This window comes from Bombus impatiens, unplaced genomic scaffold, assembly GCF_000188095.3.
Source record: "Bombus impatiens unplaced genomic scaffold, BIMP_2.2 scf_1213, whole genome shotgun sequence".
Classification (NCBI taxonomy): domain Eukaryota; kingdom Metazoa; phylum Arthropoda; class Insecta; order Hymenoptera; family Apidae; genus Bombus; species Bombus impatiens.
The window spans coordinates 64,905-77,706 of record NT_177632.1 but is presented as its reverse complement, the minus strand read 5'-3'; the positions used below and the strand labels follow the sequence as shown (position 1 = coordinate 77,706).

The following is a 12,802-nucleotide window of genomic DNA, read 5'->3' as shown; positions in this document are numbered from 1 at the left end:
ATTAAGAAATAAGAATATAAAATTTTATAAAAATAATTTATATTTTAATATCGGTTCTTAGTTTACCACACCAGCTATTTTTCGAACTTCTTTTATTCTTTGTTTGCAAGATAATCAAGAATTTATGAAAATGTTTTGCAAACACACACCAAAGAGAGAACTGCTTAAAAATGAATTAATCTTTGTACATAAAAAGAGAGAGTCAGATCTCTGTTTCTGCTTACAATAAAAAAAAAAGTGAGATATTAACAACTGTTAAGATAAATAGGACTCTATATCTGTGTAAAACAAAGAATTAAATGAAAGGAAGCATAGAATAAAAAGTAGGAAACATACACATGGTAACGAACATCACTTTTTTATTTCTTTTACATTGAAAAAGATTTTTAAACATAAAATTTTTCTTAAACCTTTTAAAAATTTTGAAGAGATCATCATAGAGTAATAGATTTTAAATTCTTTGCTCTCTTTCCTTCTTCGCTCTTTTTCCTTCTTATTATAACTAAATAATGTTTATTTTTTTAAACGATTTGTCCTTTAACAAGGAACTTCTATAATTATGAAATTCAAAATTAATAATAAAGATAGTTTGATTTCAATTACATTAGGTTTAGTCGTTGCAAATGTAAATATGATAGTTTACACGATAATTTATTTGTAACAGAAATGAAACTATAGATAGAAGATGGGGGATCTCTAAATAAAGAAATTATTATTCGAATGACAAATAAAATCGTCTTCTGCAATTAATAGATTAACAAAGAATTATATCAAAGGTAATCAAAGCATTGCCTAACAAATCTTTTTTCACGATTTTCCACCAAAACCACCCATTAAATTTCCAAGTCCTCCTGCTGCACCCTGTTGTAATTGTTTCATAATATTTTGTAATCCTGGCATTCCACCTGTGAAAAGAAAAATTTTAATAATGGAATAAAAATATGTAGCGATTTTATATATATTATTATATTAAGAATGTAATAAGAATATATATATATATATAAGCTTTTTTTAATGTTCAAACCCATATATTTATTTTTACTTAGTTTATTCAAATAGTACAAACATAATATGCTATAGCGTAAATACTTGAAGTGTAAAGCTTAGTTACACTTGAATACAGACATACATATAAACACAATACATATGTATATAAACACATAAATTACGAATATGCATATGTTAAAAAGTAATATGAAAATGAACATAAAAATTAAATCAATGAAGTATATATTCCTTTCAAAATTTGCTAACTTTATATCAATTATTAAGCACTGTTTAATAAAAATATTACTTACCCATTTGATGTAGCACTCTGGGATCCATCATTTTTGCCATTTGATGATTTAACTTTGCCATTTGTATCGAATTTACATTTTTGGACATATCTCCTGCTTTAAATAATCCTTTAATGCCGCCCATTTTCTTTACAACAGCAGCGAATTTTGTGTATTGTGTAATTACATCTTTGACTTCTTTTTCAGTCACTCCAGAACCTTGTGCTACTCTTACAATTCTGCCTGGTTGTTTACTGAATAATTTTGCACCATCTCTGTTATCCAATTCTATAAATGTTTGTTTATTTAATATTTTTTTATTTTTTATTTGAATGTTGTACAACTATAAAATATATTTGTGTTAATATACAACCCAGATTCTTTGATGAAACAGTTTCTTTTACTAATTAAAAACAAATAGCTGAATGCAATTTTTTCTACAATGTAAATTCATATGTTAAATAACGTTAAGAGTACATTATGTATAGTAAAATATTACTATTAACTCAATTTATTGTTTGCAGTAAAAATATGCGCTTTTATAATACTAATAATATAGTGTCTCATTTAAAAAAATATAGAAATAATCGAAATATGATCAAAAAATATAAAATATTATATTTTTAAAAAAGTATTATATTTTTAAAAAATATACAGTGAGCCATATAAGAAAATAAGCAATATAAGAGAAAAAAAGGATCCATATAAATTATATGCAACAAACTTATTTGCTGTGACTACTTTAAAAATAATTAAAACTATGGCTACAGAATACATAATATCAGAAAGATCTGAGTTCTATTATTTTCAACATTTTTGACAACTTTTATATTTGTTTATCACAAATAAAATATTCATAGAAATATAACAATGTGCATGAATGTTGAAATCTCACATTTCAATAATATCAACTTATATGGATAATTGAATTTAATTAAAAGAAAATTACCTGAGTCGTTCATACTGTCCATAATAGTCATTATACGTTTTAGTCTTGCCATAGATTCTTGTTCTGTACCTTTTGACATAAAGTCTTGACTGAAACCAGGAATCATCCCCTGTTTAACAAAAAATCCCCTTTATGTTATATAAAAAATATCTAAGTATATATTCTATTAAAAATATATGTGCATAACATATTTTAACTATAAGTAAAAAATATATAAATTACATTCTTTACACTTTACAAATTTGGATGAAATTTTTAAAAAATATTAGAAATTTATAGACAAAAGAAAAAAAGAAGAAACTAAAACTTACCATTAACTGAGAGAATGGTCCCATTTTCATAACATTCTGAAACTGTTCATACATATCCCTCAAAGTGAATTGTCCATGTTTGATTTTCTCTAGTAGTTCTTCATTATCATCGAGATTTAATTCATTCACTTTGTCTATTAGTCCTTCGATATCACCCATACCCAATAATTTACTAATAAAAGGTTTTGTTTTGAATGGTTCTAAATCATCTATATGCTCCCCTGTACCTACAAAGATTACTGGACTTTGTGTTGCAGCGACCCTATAGAAATATGCTTATATAATATCAAAACCTTTAATAATTACAAAGCTAAATTTTCTTCAATCCCCAAATTCAATTATAATATTACATTAAAATTTAAGTTTCATTACATTGAAAAAGGATTTTTAACACTAGTATAAAATAATACAAATATCACTTTTATAACTGACTTTGTTATATTGTGACTTTTATATCACTAACATAATTATTACTTTTTATTAATTATTAATTATTAAGAATTATTACTTATATTACTGATGCTTAATTAAACATTGTTTACCCATAGTATTATTTAAATATAAATATAATTTAAATATTACTTAAAGAAAAGTATATGATATGAATAAGTAAGTATATGAAGGTACTACAAAAGAACTTTTTCAAACATATTTCATAAAAACTTAGAGAAACTATTTACAAATTATGAAAACTTACGCTGAAAGAGCACCTCCACCTTTTGCATGTCCATCAAGTTTTGTAATAATGATAGAACCGACATTAACACGTTCCTTAAAAGCTTTTGCTTGAGCTTCACAAGCCTGACCTATCGTTGCATCCATTACAAAAATTATATTATCTGGTTGCTACAAATAATAACAATTTTTATTTATTGACATAAATATTTCGTAAGTTAGATATTGCTAATTTTTGTTCATTAGAAAATGTTTGCAAGAGATAAGAACTATTAAATTACTTACAATTGCATTTGCAACTTGAAGCATTTCCTCGAACAGAGATTCTTCCTGTTTGTGTCTGCCACTAGTGTCAACAATAATAATTTCATAACCTTCTTTTTTAAACATTTCCACACCATCCTGTGCTATTGTAACTGGATCAACTTCTGTATAACTAAATAATAAATTTGTTTTGTCCTATTACACTAGTATTTATTTTGTAACATTAAAATCTTTGTAGAATTATCCATTACTTGAAGGAATAAGATTAGAAACTATACATAGAAAGTATATATAAAAATAAAAACTGTCATATCTCATAAAACTAATTTATTTACTTGTGTCTTATACTTAATTTGTTGTTGAACAGTAACAAATAATTTTTAAATTATTACCCACCTTCCATAAAATGGAATTCTTGCTTTTGTTGCATTTTGTTTTATTTGATCATATGCGCCAGCGCGGAAAGTATCAGCACAAACTAAACAAGCTTTCCAATTTTTCTTTAAATAATGATAAGCAAGTTTTGTACAAGTAGTTGTTTTTCCTGAACCTTGCAATCCAACAAACATTATTATATTTGGGCGTCCTTTAATAGGCTGATAAGCTTTTACTCTAGGATCAATGAGCTGTAACAAAATTGAATATACTTTCCCTATTTCTTAATTACAACAATAGAGAAGAAAATCATTTTTCAGTGTTTCGAATAATAAATTTTCAAATAATAAATAAATCATTCAACTTACCTTTACAAGTTCTTTAAATACCGCACTCTGTATCATTCTCCTCTTATTAAGGCCACCAGCCATATCATCAAAATCAATTACAAGACGTACATTCTCTCTTAGCTTTTTGACAAGTCTGATATTAACATCTGCTTCAAGTAATGCCGCACATATTTCTTTTAGCATAGAATTCAGGACCTAAAATAATAGTATAAAATGTCGAGGTATTTCTATTGACAGTAATAGTTAATTTAATAATTATTATTTTGACTTTTTAATAAATCGAAAGCTATAAGCTTTCAAGTTTATAAAATTAAGAAATTATTACATTTAGAAAATAATTAGGAAATGTTTATAATGTAACGTTTATTGAATAACATAAATTAACATATGTTACAATTTTAATTAGATGTATAGAAATGAGTCTGAAGGTTATGTTACTGTGGAAATACTTACTTCTTCATTAATAACAGTTGCATTGCTGAGGGATCGAAGCGCAGATGTTATTTTACGACCTAAATCTGCGAGAACCATTTTGCTACGACTATTCAACCTTTACGTAAACAAAAGGAAAAATTATATCACAGACGAGGTACACAACCTCGTTATAGAACAATCGTTATCCAAATTTTGCCAACGCACTATAGTGATACATTCGGGTTTTGATATAAAATTGAACAAAATTTTTATATGTATTTGTTTAAAACCTTAGATTTTTTATTTTTGTATAAGAGGACGCGGTTTTGGAAGATTCTTGACATTAGAATACTTTTTTCTGTTACACTACATAAATCACAAAATGAGGGAGAAAAAGATAGGTTGTGTTATGTTAGGTTTGGTCATTAATGACTAATGTCAAATAGATGAGTAACATCATGTTTCTATAATGTAACTATTTTTAATAGTTTATCTATAATGTAAATATTTTTATAAGTTTTTATGTATACATTCAGAATATAAGCTATAAACCATAAACTAAATTATTGTTAAAATATAAATTAATATTATCAACATTTACATCTTTAAATTGTAAAACTACGAATTATTTTGTTTATAAACTGTATTTTATGAAAAAGTACTTTACAAAAATTAATTTTAGAATGATATACATATTTACAACAGTTAAAACATAATTAATATACAGTATAGGTGAAATCTGATACAATTAACCTTATACTATTGAATTTGTTTTCTTGTGAAGGTAATAAAATTAAAATTTATGTTTTCTAAATACTGGTTTGAGGATTATATTTATTTGTTAATTCATGTGGTCTTATATAAATTTATTATGAATTTTTATTTCCACAAATATCCATTCATATAAATGTTATATGAACACAACAATTACATAGATAGAGTAAAAAACGTTAGGTCTTTACTTTGAAAATGTATTCTGAATTTAATATTATGTCTATTCCGGATTTTATATTATTAATATATATATATATAATTACTAACATATTACATATATATTTATATATTTATATATATATAATTAATAATATAATTAATAATATATGTATATACGTAATTAAAATACAAAAATTATGATATTTCAAATTTCGCGCAATACTGAAATGGTAATCACGTGCTCGATATTTTACTAAAAGGTTATATATTTTGTGGTTCATTGGTGAACACTGAGCAGTTGTATTATGTATTTTTATTCTTGTGGTTAAGTTAAACTACTTGTTTAATACCGACACAATCAAAACATGAGATTATCAGTGAATTTATATTTGGTATCTTTTTAAATTATAAAATATGTGGAATCATATTTTCAACAGAATTTTCAGTGGATAGTAATGTGAAAACATTTAAACAGTGAGTGTTTAGTGTTTAGTTTCAATTGAACGGTGAGATCGCTGTAATAAAGTTTGAGGTTAAATGTTAAACAATGAGTTAAACTAAGTTATCCGTAATTCTTGAAGAGTATTTAAAAAATGTGTAATGAAAATATGTCCTGTGAGTCGTCTAAAGATCGGCAAAAAAACGAAATCGAGGTTCTGAAGGTACGTCATGATATAAATAGATAAAAATTTATTTATTTAATGTTTTATGTTTTACGTATCATAATGGAATATACACATTTATTTCTAGTAAATTAAATTTTATATGACTTGTTATGTAATTTATGAATAGATAAAGATTCAGATTTTCGTATTTTATGCATGTATCTACAAATTGTTCGTATTTTTTTTTAAGTAAAGGATCTATAATAAATATAAATGTATTCCGATGAGTGTAGTGTATGAATATGTTCGAATTTAATATGAATATAAATATAAATAGATTAATATGATATAGCAAATAAAATTACATTATAACAAAATTGGAGAAGGATATATATCTATATTAATATAATTGGTGCTGAATTGTAATTTTATTTACTCTGCTTAAGTTTTGTCTATATATTGTTTATATTATTTATAACATATACATAACTGTGATCATTATATACACACATACACACTGATAGGAAATCATTTGATCTTTACATGAAGTTAAATAATATCATTTATATAAATAATTTTTGATAATTTAATTTTTAAAATGAATAATCAATTGTATTATAGTTTTTTATACTAACGAAAAATATTTTGAAATCAATGCCTTTATTTTTATAGCATATTTTTCAAGAATATCTTTAAAGCTAATAAAGAACATAAATAATGAAGATGAATATAAATCATCTTTATTTATTGGTTTTTATTTAAAATTACTAATTTTGCTTCTAGTTTAAGCATGAAAATTTAGTTTGGATTATTTTGTGGGAATTAGAAGTTGATTTATGTAAAGCCATTAAAATAGTTAGTTAAAAATATAAAAATTCACCAGAATCCATATTTTCTTTTTAAGTGCATTTGATTCTACACTGTAATGTATTTATACATGGATTTGTTTAGATATAAAATTCTATTTTTGTTTAAAGTAACGATTAAAAGTAAAAGCTAATACTCCTATGGTTTGAATATCAGAGTACTGATCAATGTTTTATGTATTTACATCTAATGTTAATATTTGTGGCTTTCACATGTCTCAGAGCACATTATTACATATTTTGGCATACAAAACATATGGTAAAACTAAATGTATTTCATATAGAATGTTTGAAGTTTATATACAGTGTCAAATAGAAGTATTTACACAGTTTCGACCTTTGTATGAAATTCTTTGTAAATCTGTAAAGAATGTGATTCTTTATTTAATATTTTTGTAAAGTATAACTGTCGACTCACTTCAAGTATACCATAAATCATGAATTTTAGAAACAGTTATAATAAAGAAAAAAATAAAATACACATACACGTCCATTTTGACTGAAACAATTTTGAAATTTTCAGTAAAACAAAAATATTGACACACTTTAAAAATTTGTTATAACGTATATTCTACTTAAATATTGACAATGTTAGCACACTTGTTATATCGCGGGAAGTTTTACCATCCAAACTGATCGTCATTTATTAAAGTTAGAATATTTTGTAAAAAGAAGAAAAACTGCTGAAAAAAAGATTGTATTAAATTTATACAAGCAAGGAAAATCTTGTTCAGAAATAGAATATAGAATATAGAAATATAATAAAAAAAAACCTAAAACTACATTCTCGGAAATAGCTGGGATAGTAAAAAACGAATCTAACACGGAAATGCACCTCGTAATAATTCGAAGACCACTCAAAACTATTAGATATGAACTAAGAGTTGCAAGATGAAAGAGTTGCAAAATTAATAAAAAAAAAATTGTTAGAGTTCGCTATTAATTATGTGCACAAAAATACAGCATTCCGACAAAACACAGACTAAAACAAATTTATTATTTTTCAATGTGATGAACGAGTTTTAGTTAGAAAATCGAATACTAGATTAGATGAAAAAAATTGTTCAAACTATCAAACACGGGGATGGCGGAGCACTTATCTGATGTAGGAGAGCTTCTTTTTATTGAAAATACCATGGACAAATATGATTATTTAAATATTTTAAAGTAAAAGTGTAGAAAAATGAAATTTAGGACAAGATTATTATTTTCAACAGGTTGATAATCTCAAACACTATTACATTATATTACGTCTATTTTAAAAATTTATGATTTTTGATATACATAAACTTTAGAGTCGACGGTTATATTTTACACAAAAATTAGATAGGGAATCACATTCTTTACATATTTACAAAGAACTTTATACAAAGATTCGGGTTGTACCAATAATTTGAAGTATCGTATGTAAATTTTCATGAAAATGTATCAGTATTTTACAACAAAAATTAACAATATAATTTTTATTATATTTGACAAACAAATACTCCTTTTAATGTTGTTTATGTAGCTAAATTTCTTGTTTAAAAACGAGCAATGTTTACGTGGGTATAGTTGTCCTAAACCTAATATTTTGCAAGATACCCATGAAGTATATTTCCAATCTCCAACTTTGGAGGCTACTTACATAAATGCTGGCATCTAAAAAACATACGTGTCAAATATTTTTCGAAAAATGTATCATTCTTAAGTTTTATTAAAATCGGCGGTTTATTGTTCTTATAGAGTATTTTTGGAGATGAGCTTCGCGATTTACGTCATGAAAAAAATAGACGGAAATGGCAACCATTAGACATAGTAATTACTTTGATGCCTCAGAAAGGCATGTCAGGTCCAGCTAAAGTGTATGCACAAATTGATCTACATGTAATGTGCAGTGATAAGTATCCTGATGAGTAAGTATAATATTAATTCTATGACATTCCCAAGCTATAAATCTTTTGTTTTACGGACCATTATGATCTAAAACATTGTAAAAAGTGAGTGAAAAAAGCAGCAGGTTTAGGATCTTCCTCATTACACTTGCATTTTCTTTTTTTATGTATAGTTTTATGCTTTATATTTTATTTATATGAAGTAATAGAAAACATTTGTTATTGGTAATAGAGTTCTATAACATATTTTGCAATTTATATATACATACACACGTATAATATGTCGCTTTTTATCGATGTTCAAAATTTCGTTCGACATTCAATTGGAAACCAGATTAACACTTAATATGTTGAAAACCAGATTAACACTTTGACTGCCACGTTGGTCATATATGACTAGTCACAGTTTCTCCTGTGACGCCACGGTCATTGGTGACCGGAGCGCTTGAACTTCTTACAATTGTAAAAACTGAATGAAAATTGACAGTTAGGGCATTTTGAATACAACCGATATAGAGGAGATACTTTGAAATAAAAAGTGCCCCATTGAACAATTAAACATTTTTATTAAAACATCAATAAAAAAAAAAAAATGATAACAAATCTTGCATCTAACGGTACACTGTGTTTGTCCATATCTTGAGGGGTACTGTAGAGGGACCCCGGGTCCAAATCCCGGCGACCGGAGTCCGATTTTTCTTCCACGATACGTAAATGAGAAGAAAAGCAGCCGTACCTCAGCAGCGACATCTACACCAGCAGCAGGACCTATCTCGGCATCTACAGCTGCCAGTAGTACTATCACCACAAACATATTACATCTCACTACGAATATTATTATAAACATACCTTAGAAAATAATCGTTAATGCTGCTTTATAATTATATAATTGAAGTTAGAAATGTGAAAATACCTTATTATTATGGATAGAATGAGCAAATACCGTTTACTATTATCTTCTACACGTTTCAACAATATATTCTGGACGTTTTGCTTACGACGAAATAACGAATGCGAATGGTTTGTTGAAATAAACGAAGCCTTGTTATAATATGTCGCTATCAACTGTTACCAAGGCGCCATGGTGGTTACTCGTGACCACCAATAAGATAAACGATCCATTAGGGAAGAATGTTGTCTTACATCTTCAATTTATTATTATTTTGCCATTATATGTTTTGAATAATAAAAATACTCCCGTGGCGTCCTGAGCGAGACATATGATTTCGGCGTCAGTCAGTCTTTATATTCAGTATTGTCAGTCTTTGATAACGGGTGCTTACCTCGGCGTATACTTATCGACACACAGTACCCGGGCACCCCTAGGGCCATACGGGTTGGGATACGCCCAACCAGCGCGCAAGGCACCTTGTGCCTTGCTACTTTGACTAGCTAAGCCTGGCAGGGGCTGTCGCTCGTCTCAAGTCGAATGGGCGATTCTAAGCCCTACCGTCTCACCAGGACGGTTCCGGAGCAGGTGGGACGCTGCTCACCCGCCGAAGGCCATTCGGGGCGAGCCATTACCCCTTAAATCGGCCCTCTTGCCAGCATCTTGGCCATCAACCACTGCCACCACGAGTCCGAACCCATAATTGGTCGAGCAGAGGGATCGCTACTCCCTCCGGGCTTACACTCGACCGCCCGTGGTACCATCCTAAGTCATTGGTGAGACTATCGTGTGGATGTACCGCCACGTCACTGCCGGCCGGCGACTTGCTAACCGTACTCGACAGATCCAGATAGGACTCACGTAAGCGGGGGCCTCAAGGCACAAAGTGCCCGGGAACTTATTCCGACGGTCCTATCCTTGGCATCAGGATCGTGGGTGCGCTATTACCCAAGATCACGTAGAGAGAGCATGGACGAACCTCTCGCCTACACTCCGGGCGTCCTTCCTTGCGGTGTACATAGAGGACTCACGTAAATGGGACGCTTGTCCCGACGGTCCTCCCTGGCTACGGGAACGTGGGTTTGCCAGCCCCCATAGACTTACATCAGCAAGTCCTCCCTGCGGGAATTTCGGCGTGGCAGTCAAAGTTTTAAGGAAAAATTCGCTATAATGCTATAATAATAAGTATTGAATATTAATCCTTTCGCTACAGCGGTTCGGTACTGAACTCGACACTGCGCCGAAACTGTACACATTGTGCGTGGACAGTTTATCTTGAAAGAAAAAGGACTTTTCTTTAAAACAATATACTTATAATTTCTACATAAAAGATATAAACTTATTTAATGGGTATAAAGAGTCTGACCAATGATTGAAAATAATGAATGAATAATATACAGTGATTAATAATTTAATTTAATATGATATGTTTTGGAACATGGAAAAACGCATAACCCAACATCACATTCTTGGCATTGATAACGAGATTTTCATCTCTTATTGTTTTTCGCACACACAACACATCTTCGTGATATATTTTTTCCTGTAGCTTCATAAAGTGAAGGAAAATGTCTTCCGTTGAGTCTTGATAAGTAATTATTTCCGGATGACGGGATGTTTTTTCTGATATTTCTTTCAAATTTGATCTATTAATTTCAGTCGAAATTCTGCAATTGATATTGTTTTGTTGATTTCCAATTTGTATAGACAATATGAATTCCATAAGCACATATCAATCATATGGAAGAAATACTTTTTGTACCATTTTGTTGTTTTGCGGGTAGAATTTATAGTACTGATGACTATGTCTGTCCTGTCTATAGCACCAATCAATTTATCATAGTTGTATACACAAGATGGTTTCTGTAAAATTTCTTGTGCACTGTAGTATTTTGGTACATCCACAAATTCTTCTGTATGTATTGTTGAAATCATGAAAACCTCTTTTTTATCGTGCCATTTTATGCAGCTTCTGGTTTTACGCTTCTGGTTTTACGTCCTTAGACCAGCGAACATCTTGACTGGTTTTCCGTTCTTTCATCAGTCATCATCTTAACTTGCCATTTACACTTCGCTGAGAACATATCTACACGCACCACGCATAAATACTTAAATCTTAAAGGTGTTGAAATAAAGCGTATATTTTAACCTGTTAACTCAGTGTTATCATCATTTTAACCACCTCTATTATCTTAACCGAAATAGGGGATCGATTAATTCGTAGTATCGATTATCTTATTGTAACGAGAATTTACTACTCTCGTTGGCGCTATCTACCGCATCTCTCCGCGAACGGTCGAACAGTCGGTCCTTCGAGCCGAACTCATATGCACTAAACCGTTAAATAAAACAGTGTACACATCAGTAACACAGCACCCCTAACTCCAATCAAACAGTGCCACGTGACTCCATCATTATCATCAATGCAGCAAATTCCAATAAGCGAAGAATCAACTTCGGGAAGGAAATAACGCGACGGCAGCAGTAGAGCAGTGTCGAACTCTTACCGACTAAAACTCCACGATGGCTACGCGTGTGACAGGAGTGCCCTGGGACTTCTTGCGAATTACTGCCTGTGCTCTCCCCGCATTCTCTTGATTGAGACAATCCTGCAAATTTCCCTAACTAATTAATTTGACGTTAGGGGAGGCCATTACCCCTAGCACCACCCCCTGTTGGGGGGGGGGCGGTGGAGCGGCCCTGGGCCGCCTGACCGCCATCGCCCTTCGCCGCGTTACCCTACAAGAGTGAGAGTTCCTCTTTCTCTCCCTCTCTGCCAGCTCCTTTACGAGCATAACTTGCTCGCAGAAGGAACGGACAGCCTCGTACTCGTGCGGCCCGCCCAGCATCGTCTCCACGATCACCGAAGAGGCCAAATCTCTTCCCAATGACGGGGCAGCTCCCATGCCGGACAAAATTCCAGCGTGTGCTGCGCTGTGCCCCTGCCCTCCCTGCAATTGTAACAGATGTCCATTACCTCGCGTCCAATCTTCATCAGGTACTCGCCGAACACGCCATGT

General features: G+C 30.2%; 2 protein-coding genes across 4 annotated transcripts in view; one reads left to right on the top strand and one right to left on the bottom strand.

The window, feature by feature from the left end:
- Window positions 1-472: 472 nt before the first annotated feature.
- LOC100748590 (signal recognition particle 54 kDa protein) lies at window positions 473-5,045 on the bottom strand. Its single transcript, XM_003493549.4, has 9 exons — window positions 4,655-5,045; window positions 4,220-4,396; window positions 3,873-4,102; window positions 3,498-3,648; window positions 3,235-3,383; window positions 2,538-2,799; window positions 2,227-2,335; window positions 1,299-1,565; window positions 473-905 (listed from the first exon to the last, which is right to left on the bottom strand). The coding sequence occupies exons 1-9, from the start codon at window positions 4,730-4,732 to the stop codon at window positions 808-810; spliced, it is 1,521 nt and encodes a 506-aa protein (XP_003493597.1). The 5' UTR covers window positions 4,733-5,045; the 3' UTR covers window positions 473-807.
- Window positions 5,046-5,801: 756 nt separating this feature from the next.
- Window positions 5,802-12,802, top strand: part of LOC100748384 (eIF-2-alpha kinase GCN2) — a 31,428-nt gene continuing 24,427 nt past the window's right edge. For all 3 annotated transcript variants that reach the window (XM_012391801.3, XM_033323749.1, XM_033323748.1), the window contains exons 1-2: window positions 5,802-6,210; window positions 8,745-8,914. In XM_012391801.3, coding sequence (XP_012247224.1) covers window positions 6,142-6,210; window positions 8,745-8,914 — 239 coding nt within the window. In that variant the 5' untranslated portion in view covers window positions 5,802-6,141. The remainder of the gene's footprint in view (window positions 6,211-8,744; window positions 8,915-12,802) is intronic.

What these genes read in the sequence shown, in the direction of transcription:
- LOC100748590 (XM_003493549.4), bottom strand. Translation starts at nt 4,732, where the DNA reads ATGGTTCTCGCAGATTTAGGTCGTAAAATAACATCTGCGCTTCGATCC. An exon ending in GGTGGAGGTGCTCTTTCAGC is followed by an intron (nt 2,800 to 3,234) that starts GTAAGTTTTCAT and finishes ATATTTCTATAG; the next exon opens with GGTCGCTGCAACACAAAGTC. An exon ending in GACCATTCTCTCAGTTAATG is followed by an intron (nt 2,336 to 2,537) that starts GTAAGTTTTAGT and finishes TTTGTTAAACAG; the next exon opens with GGGATGATTCCTGGTTTCAG.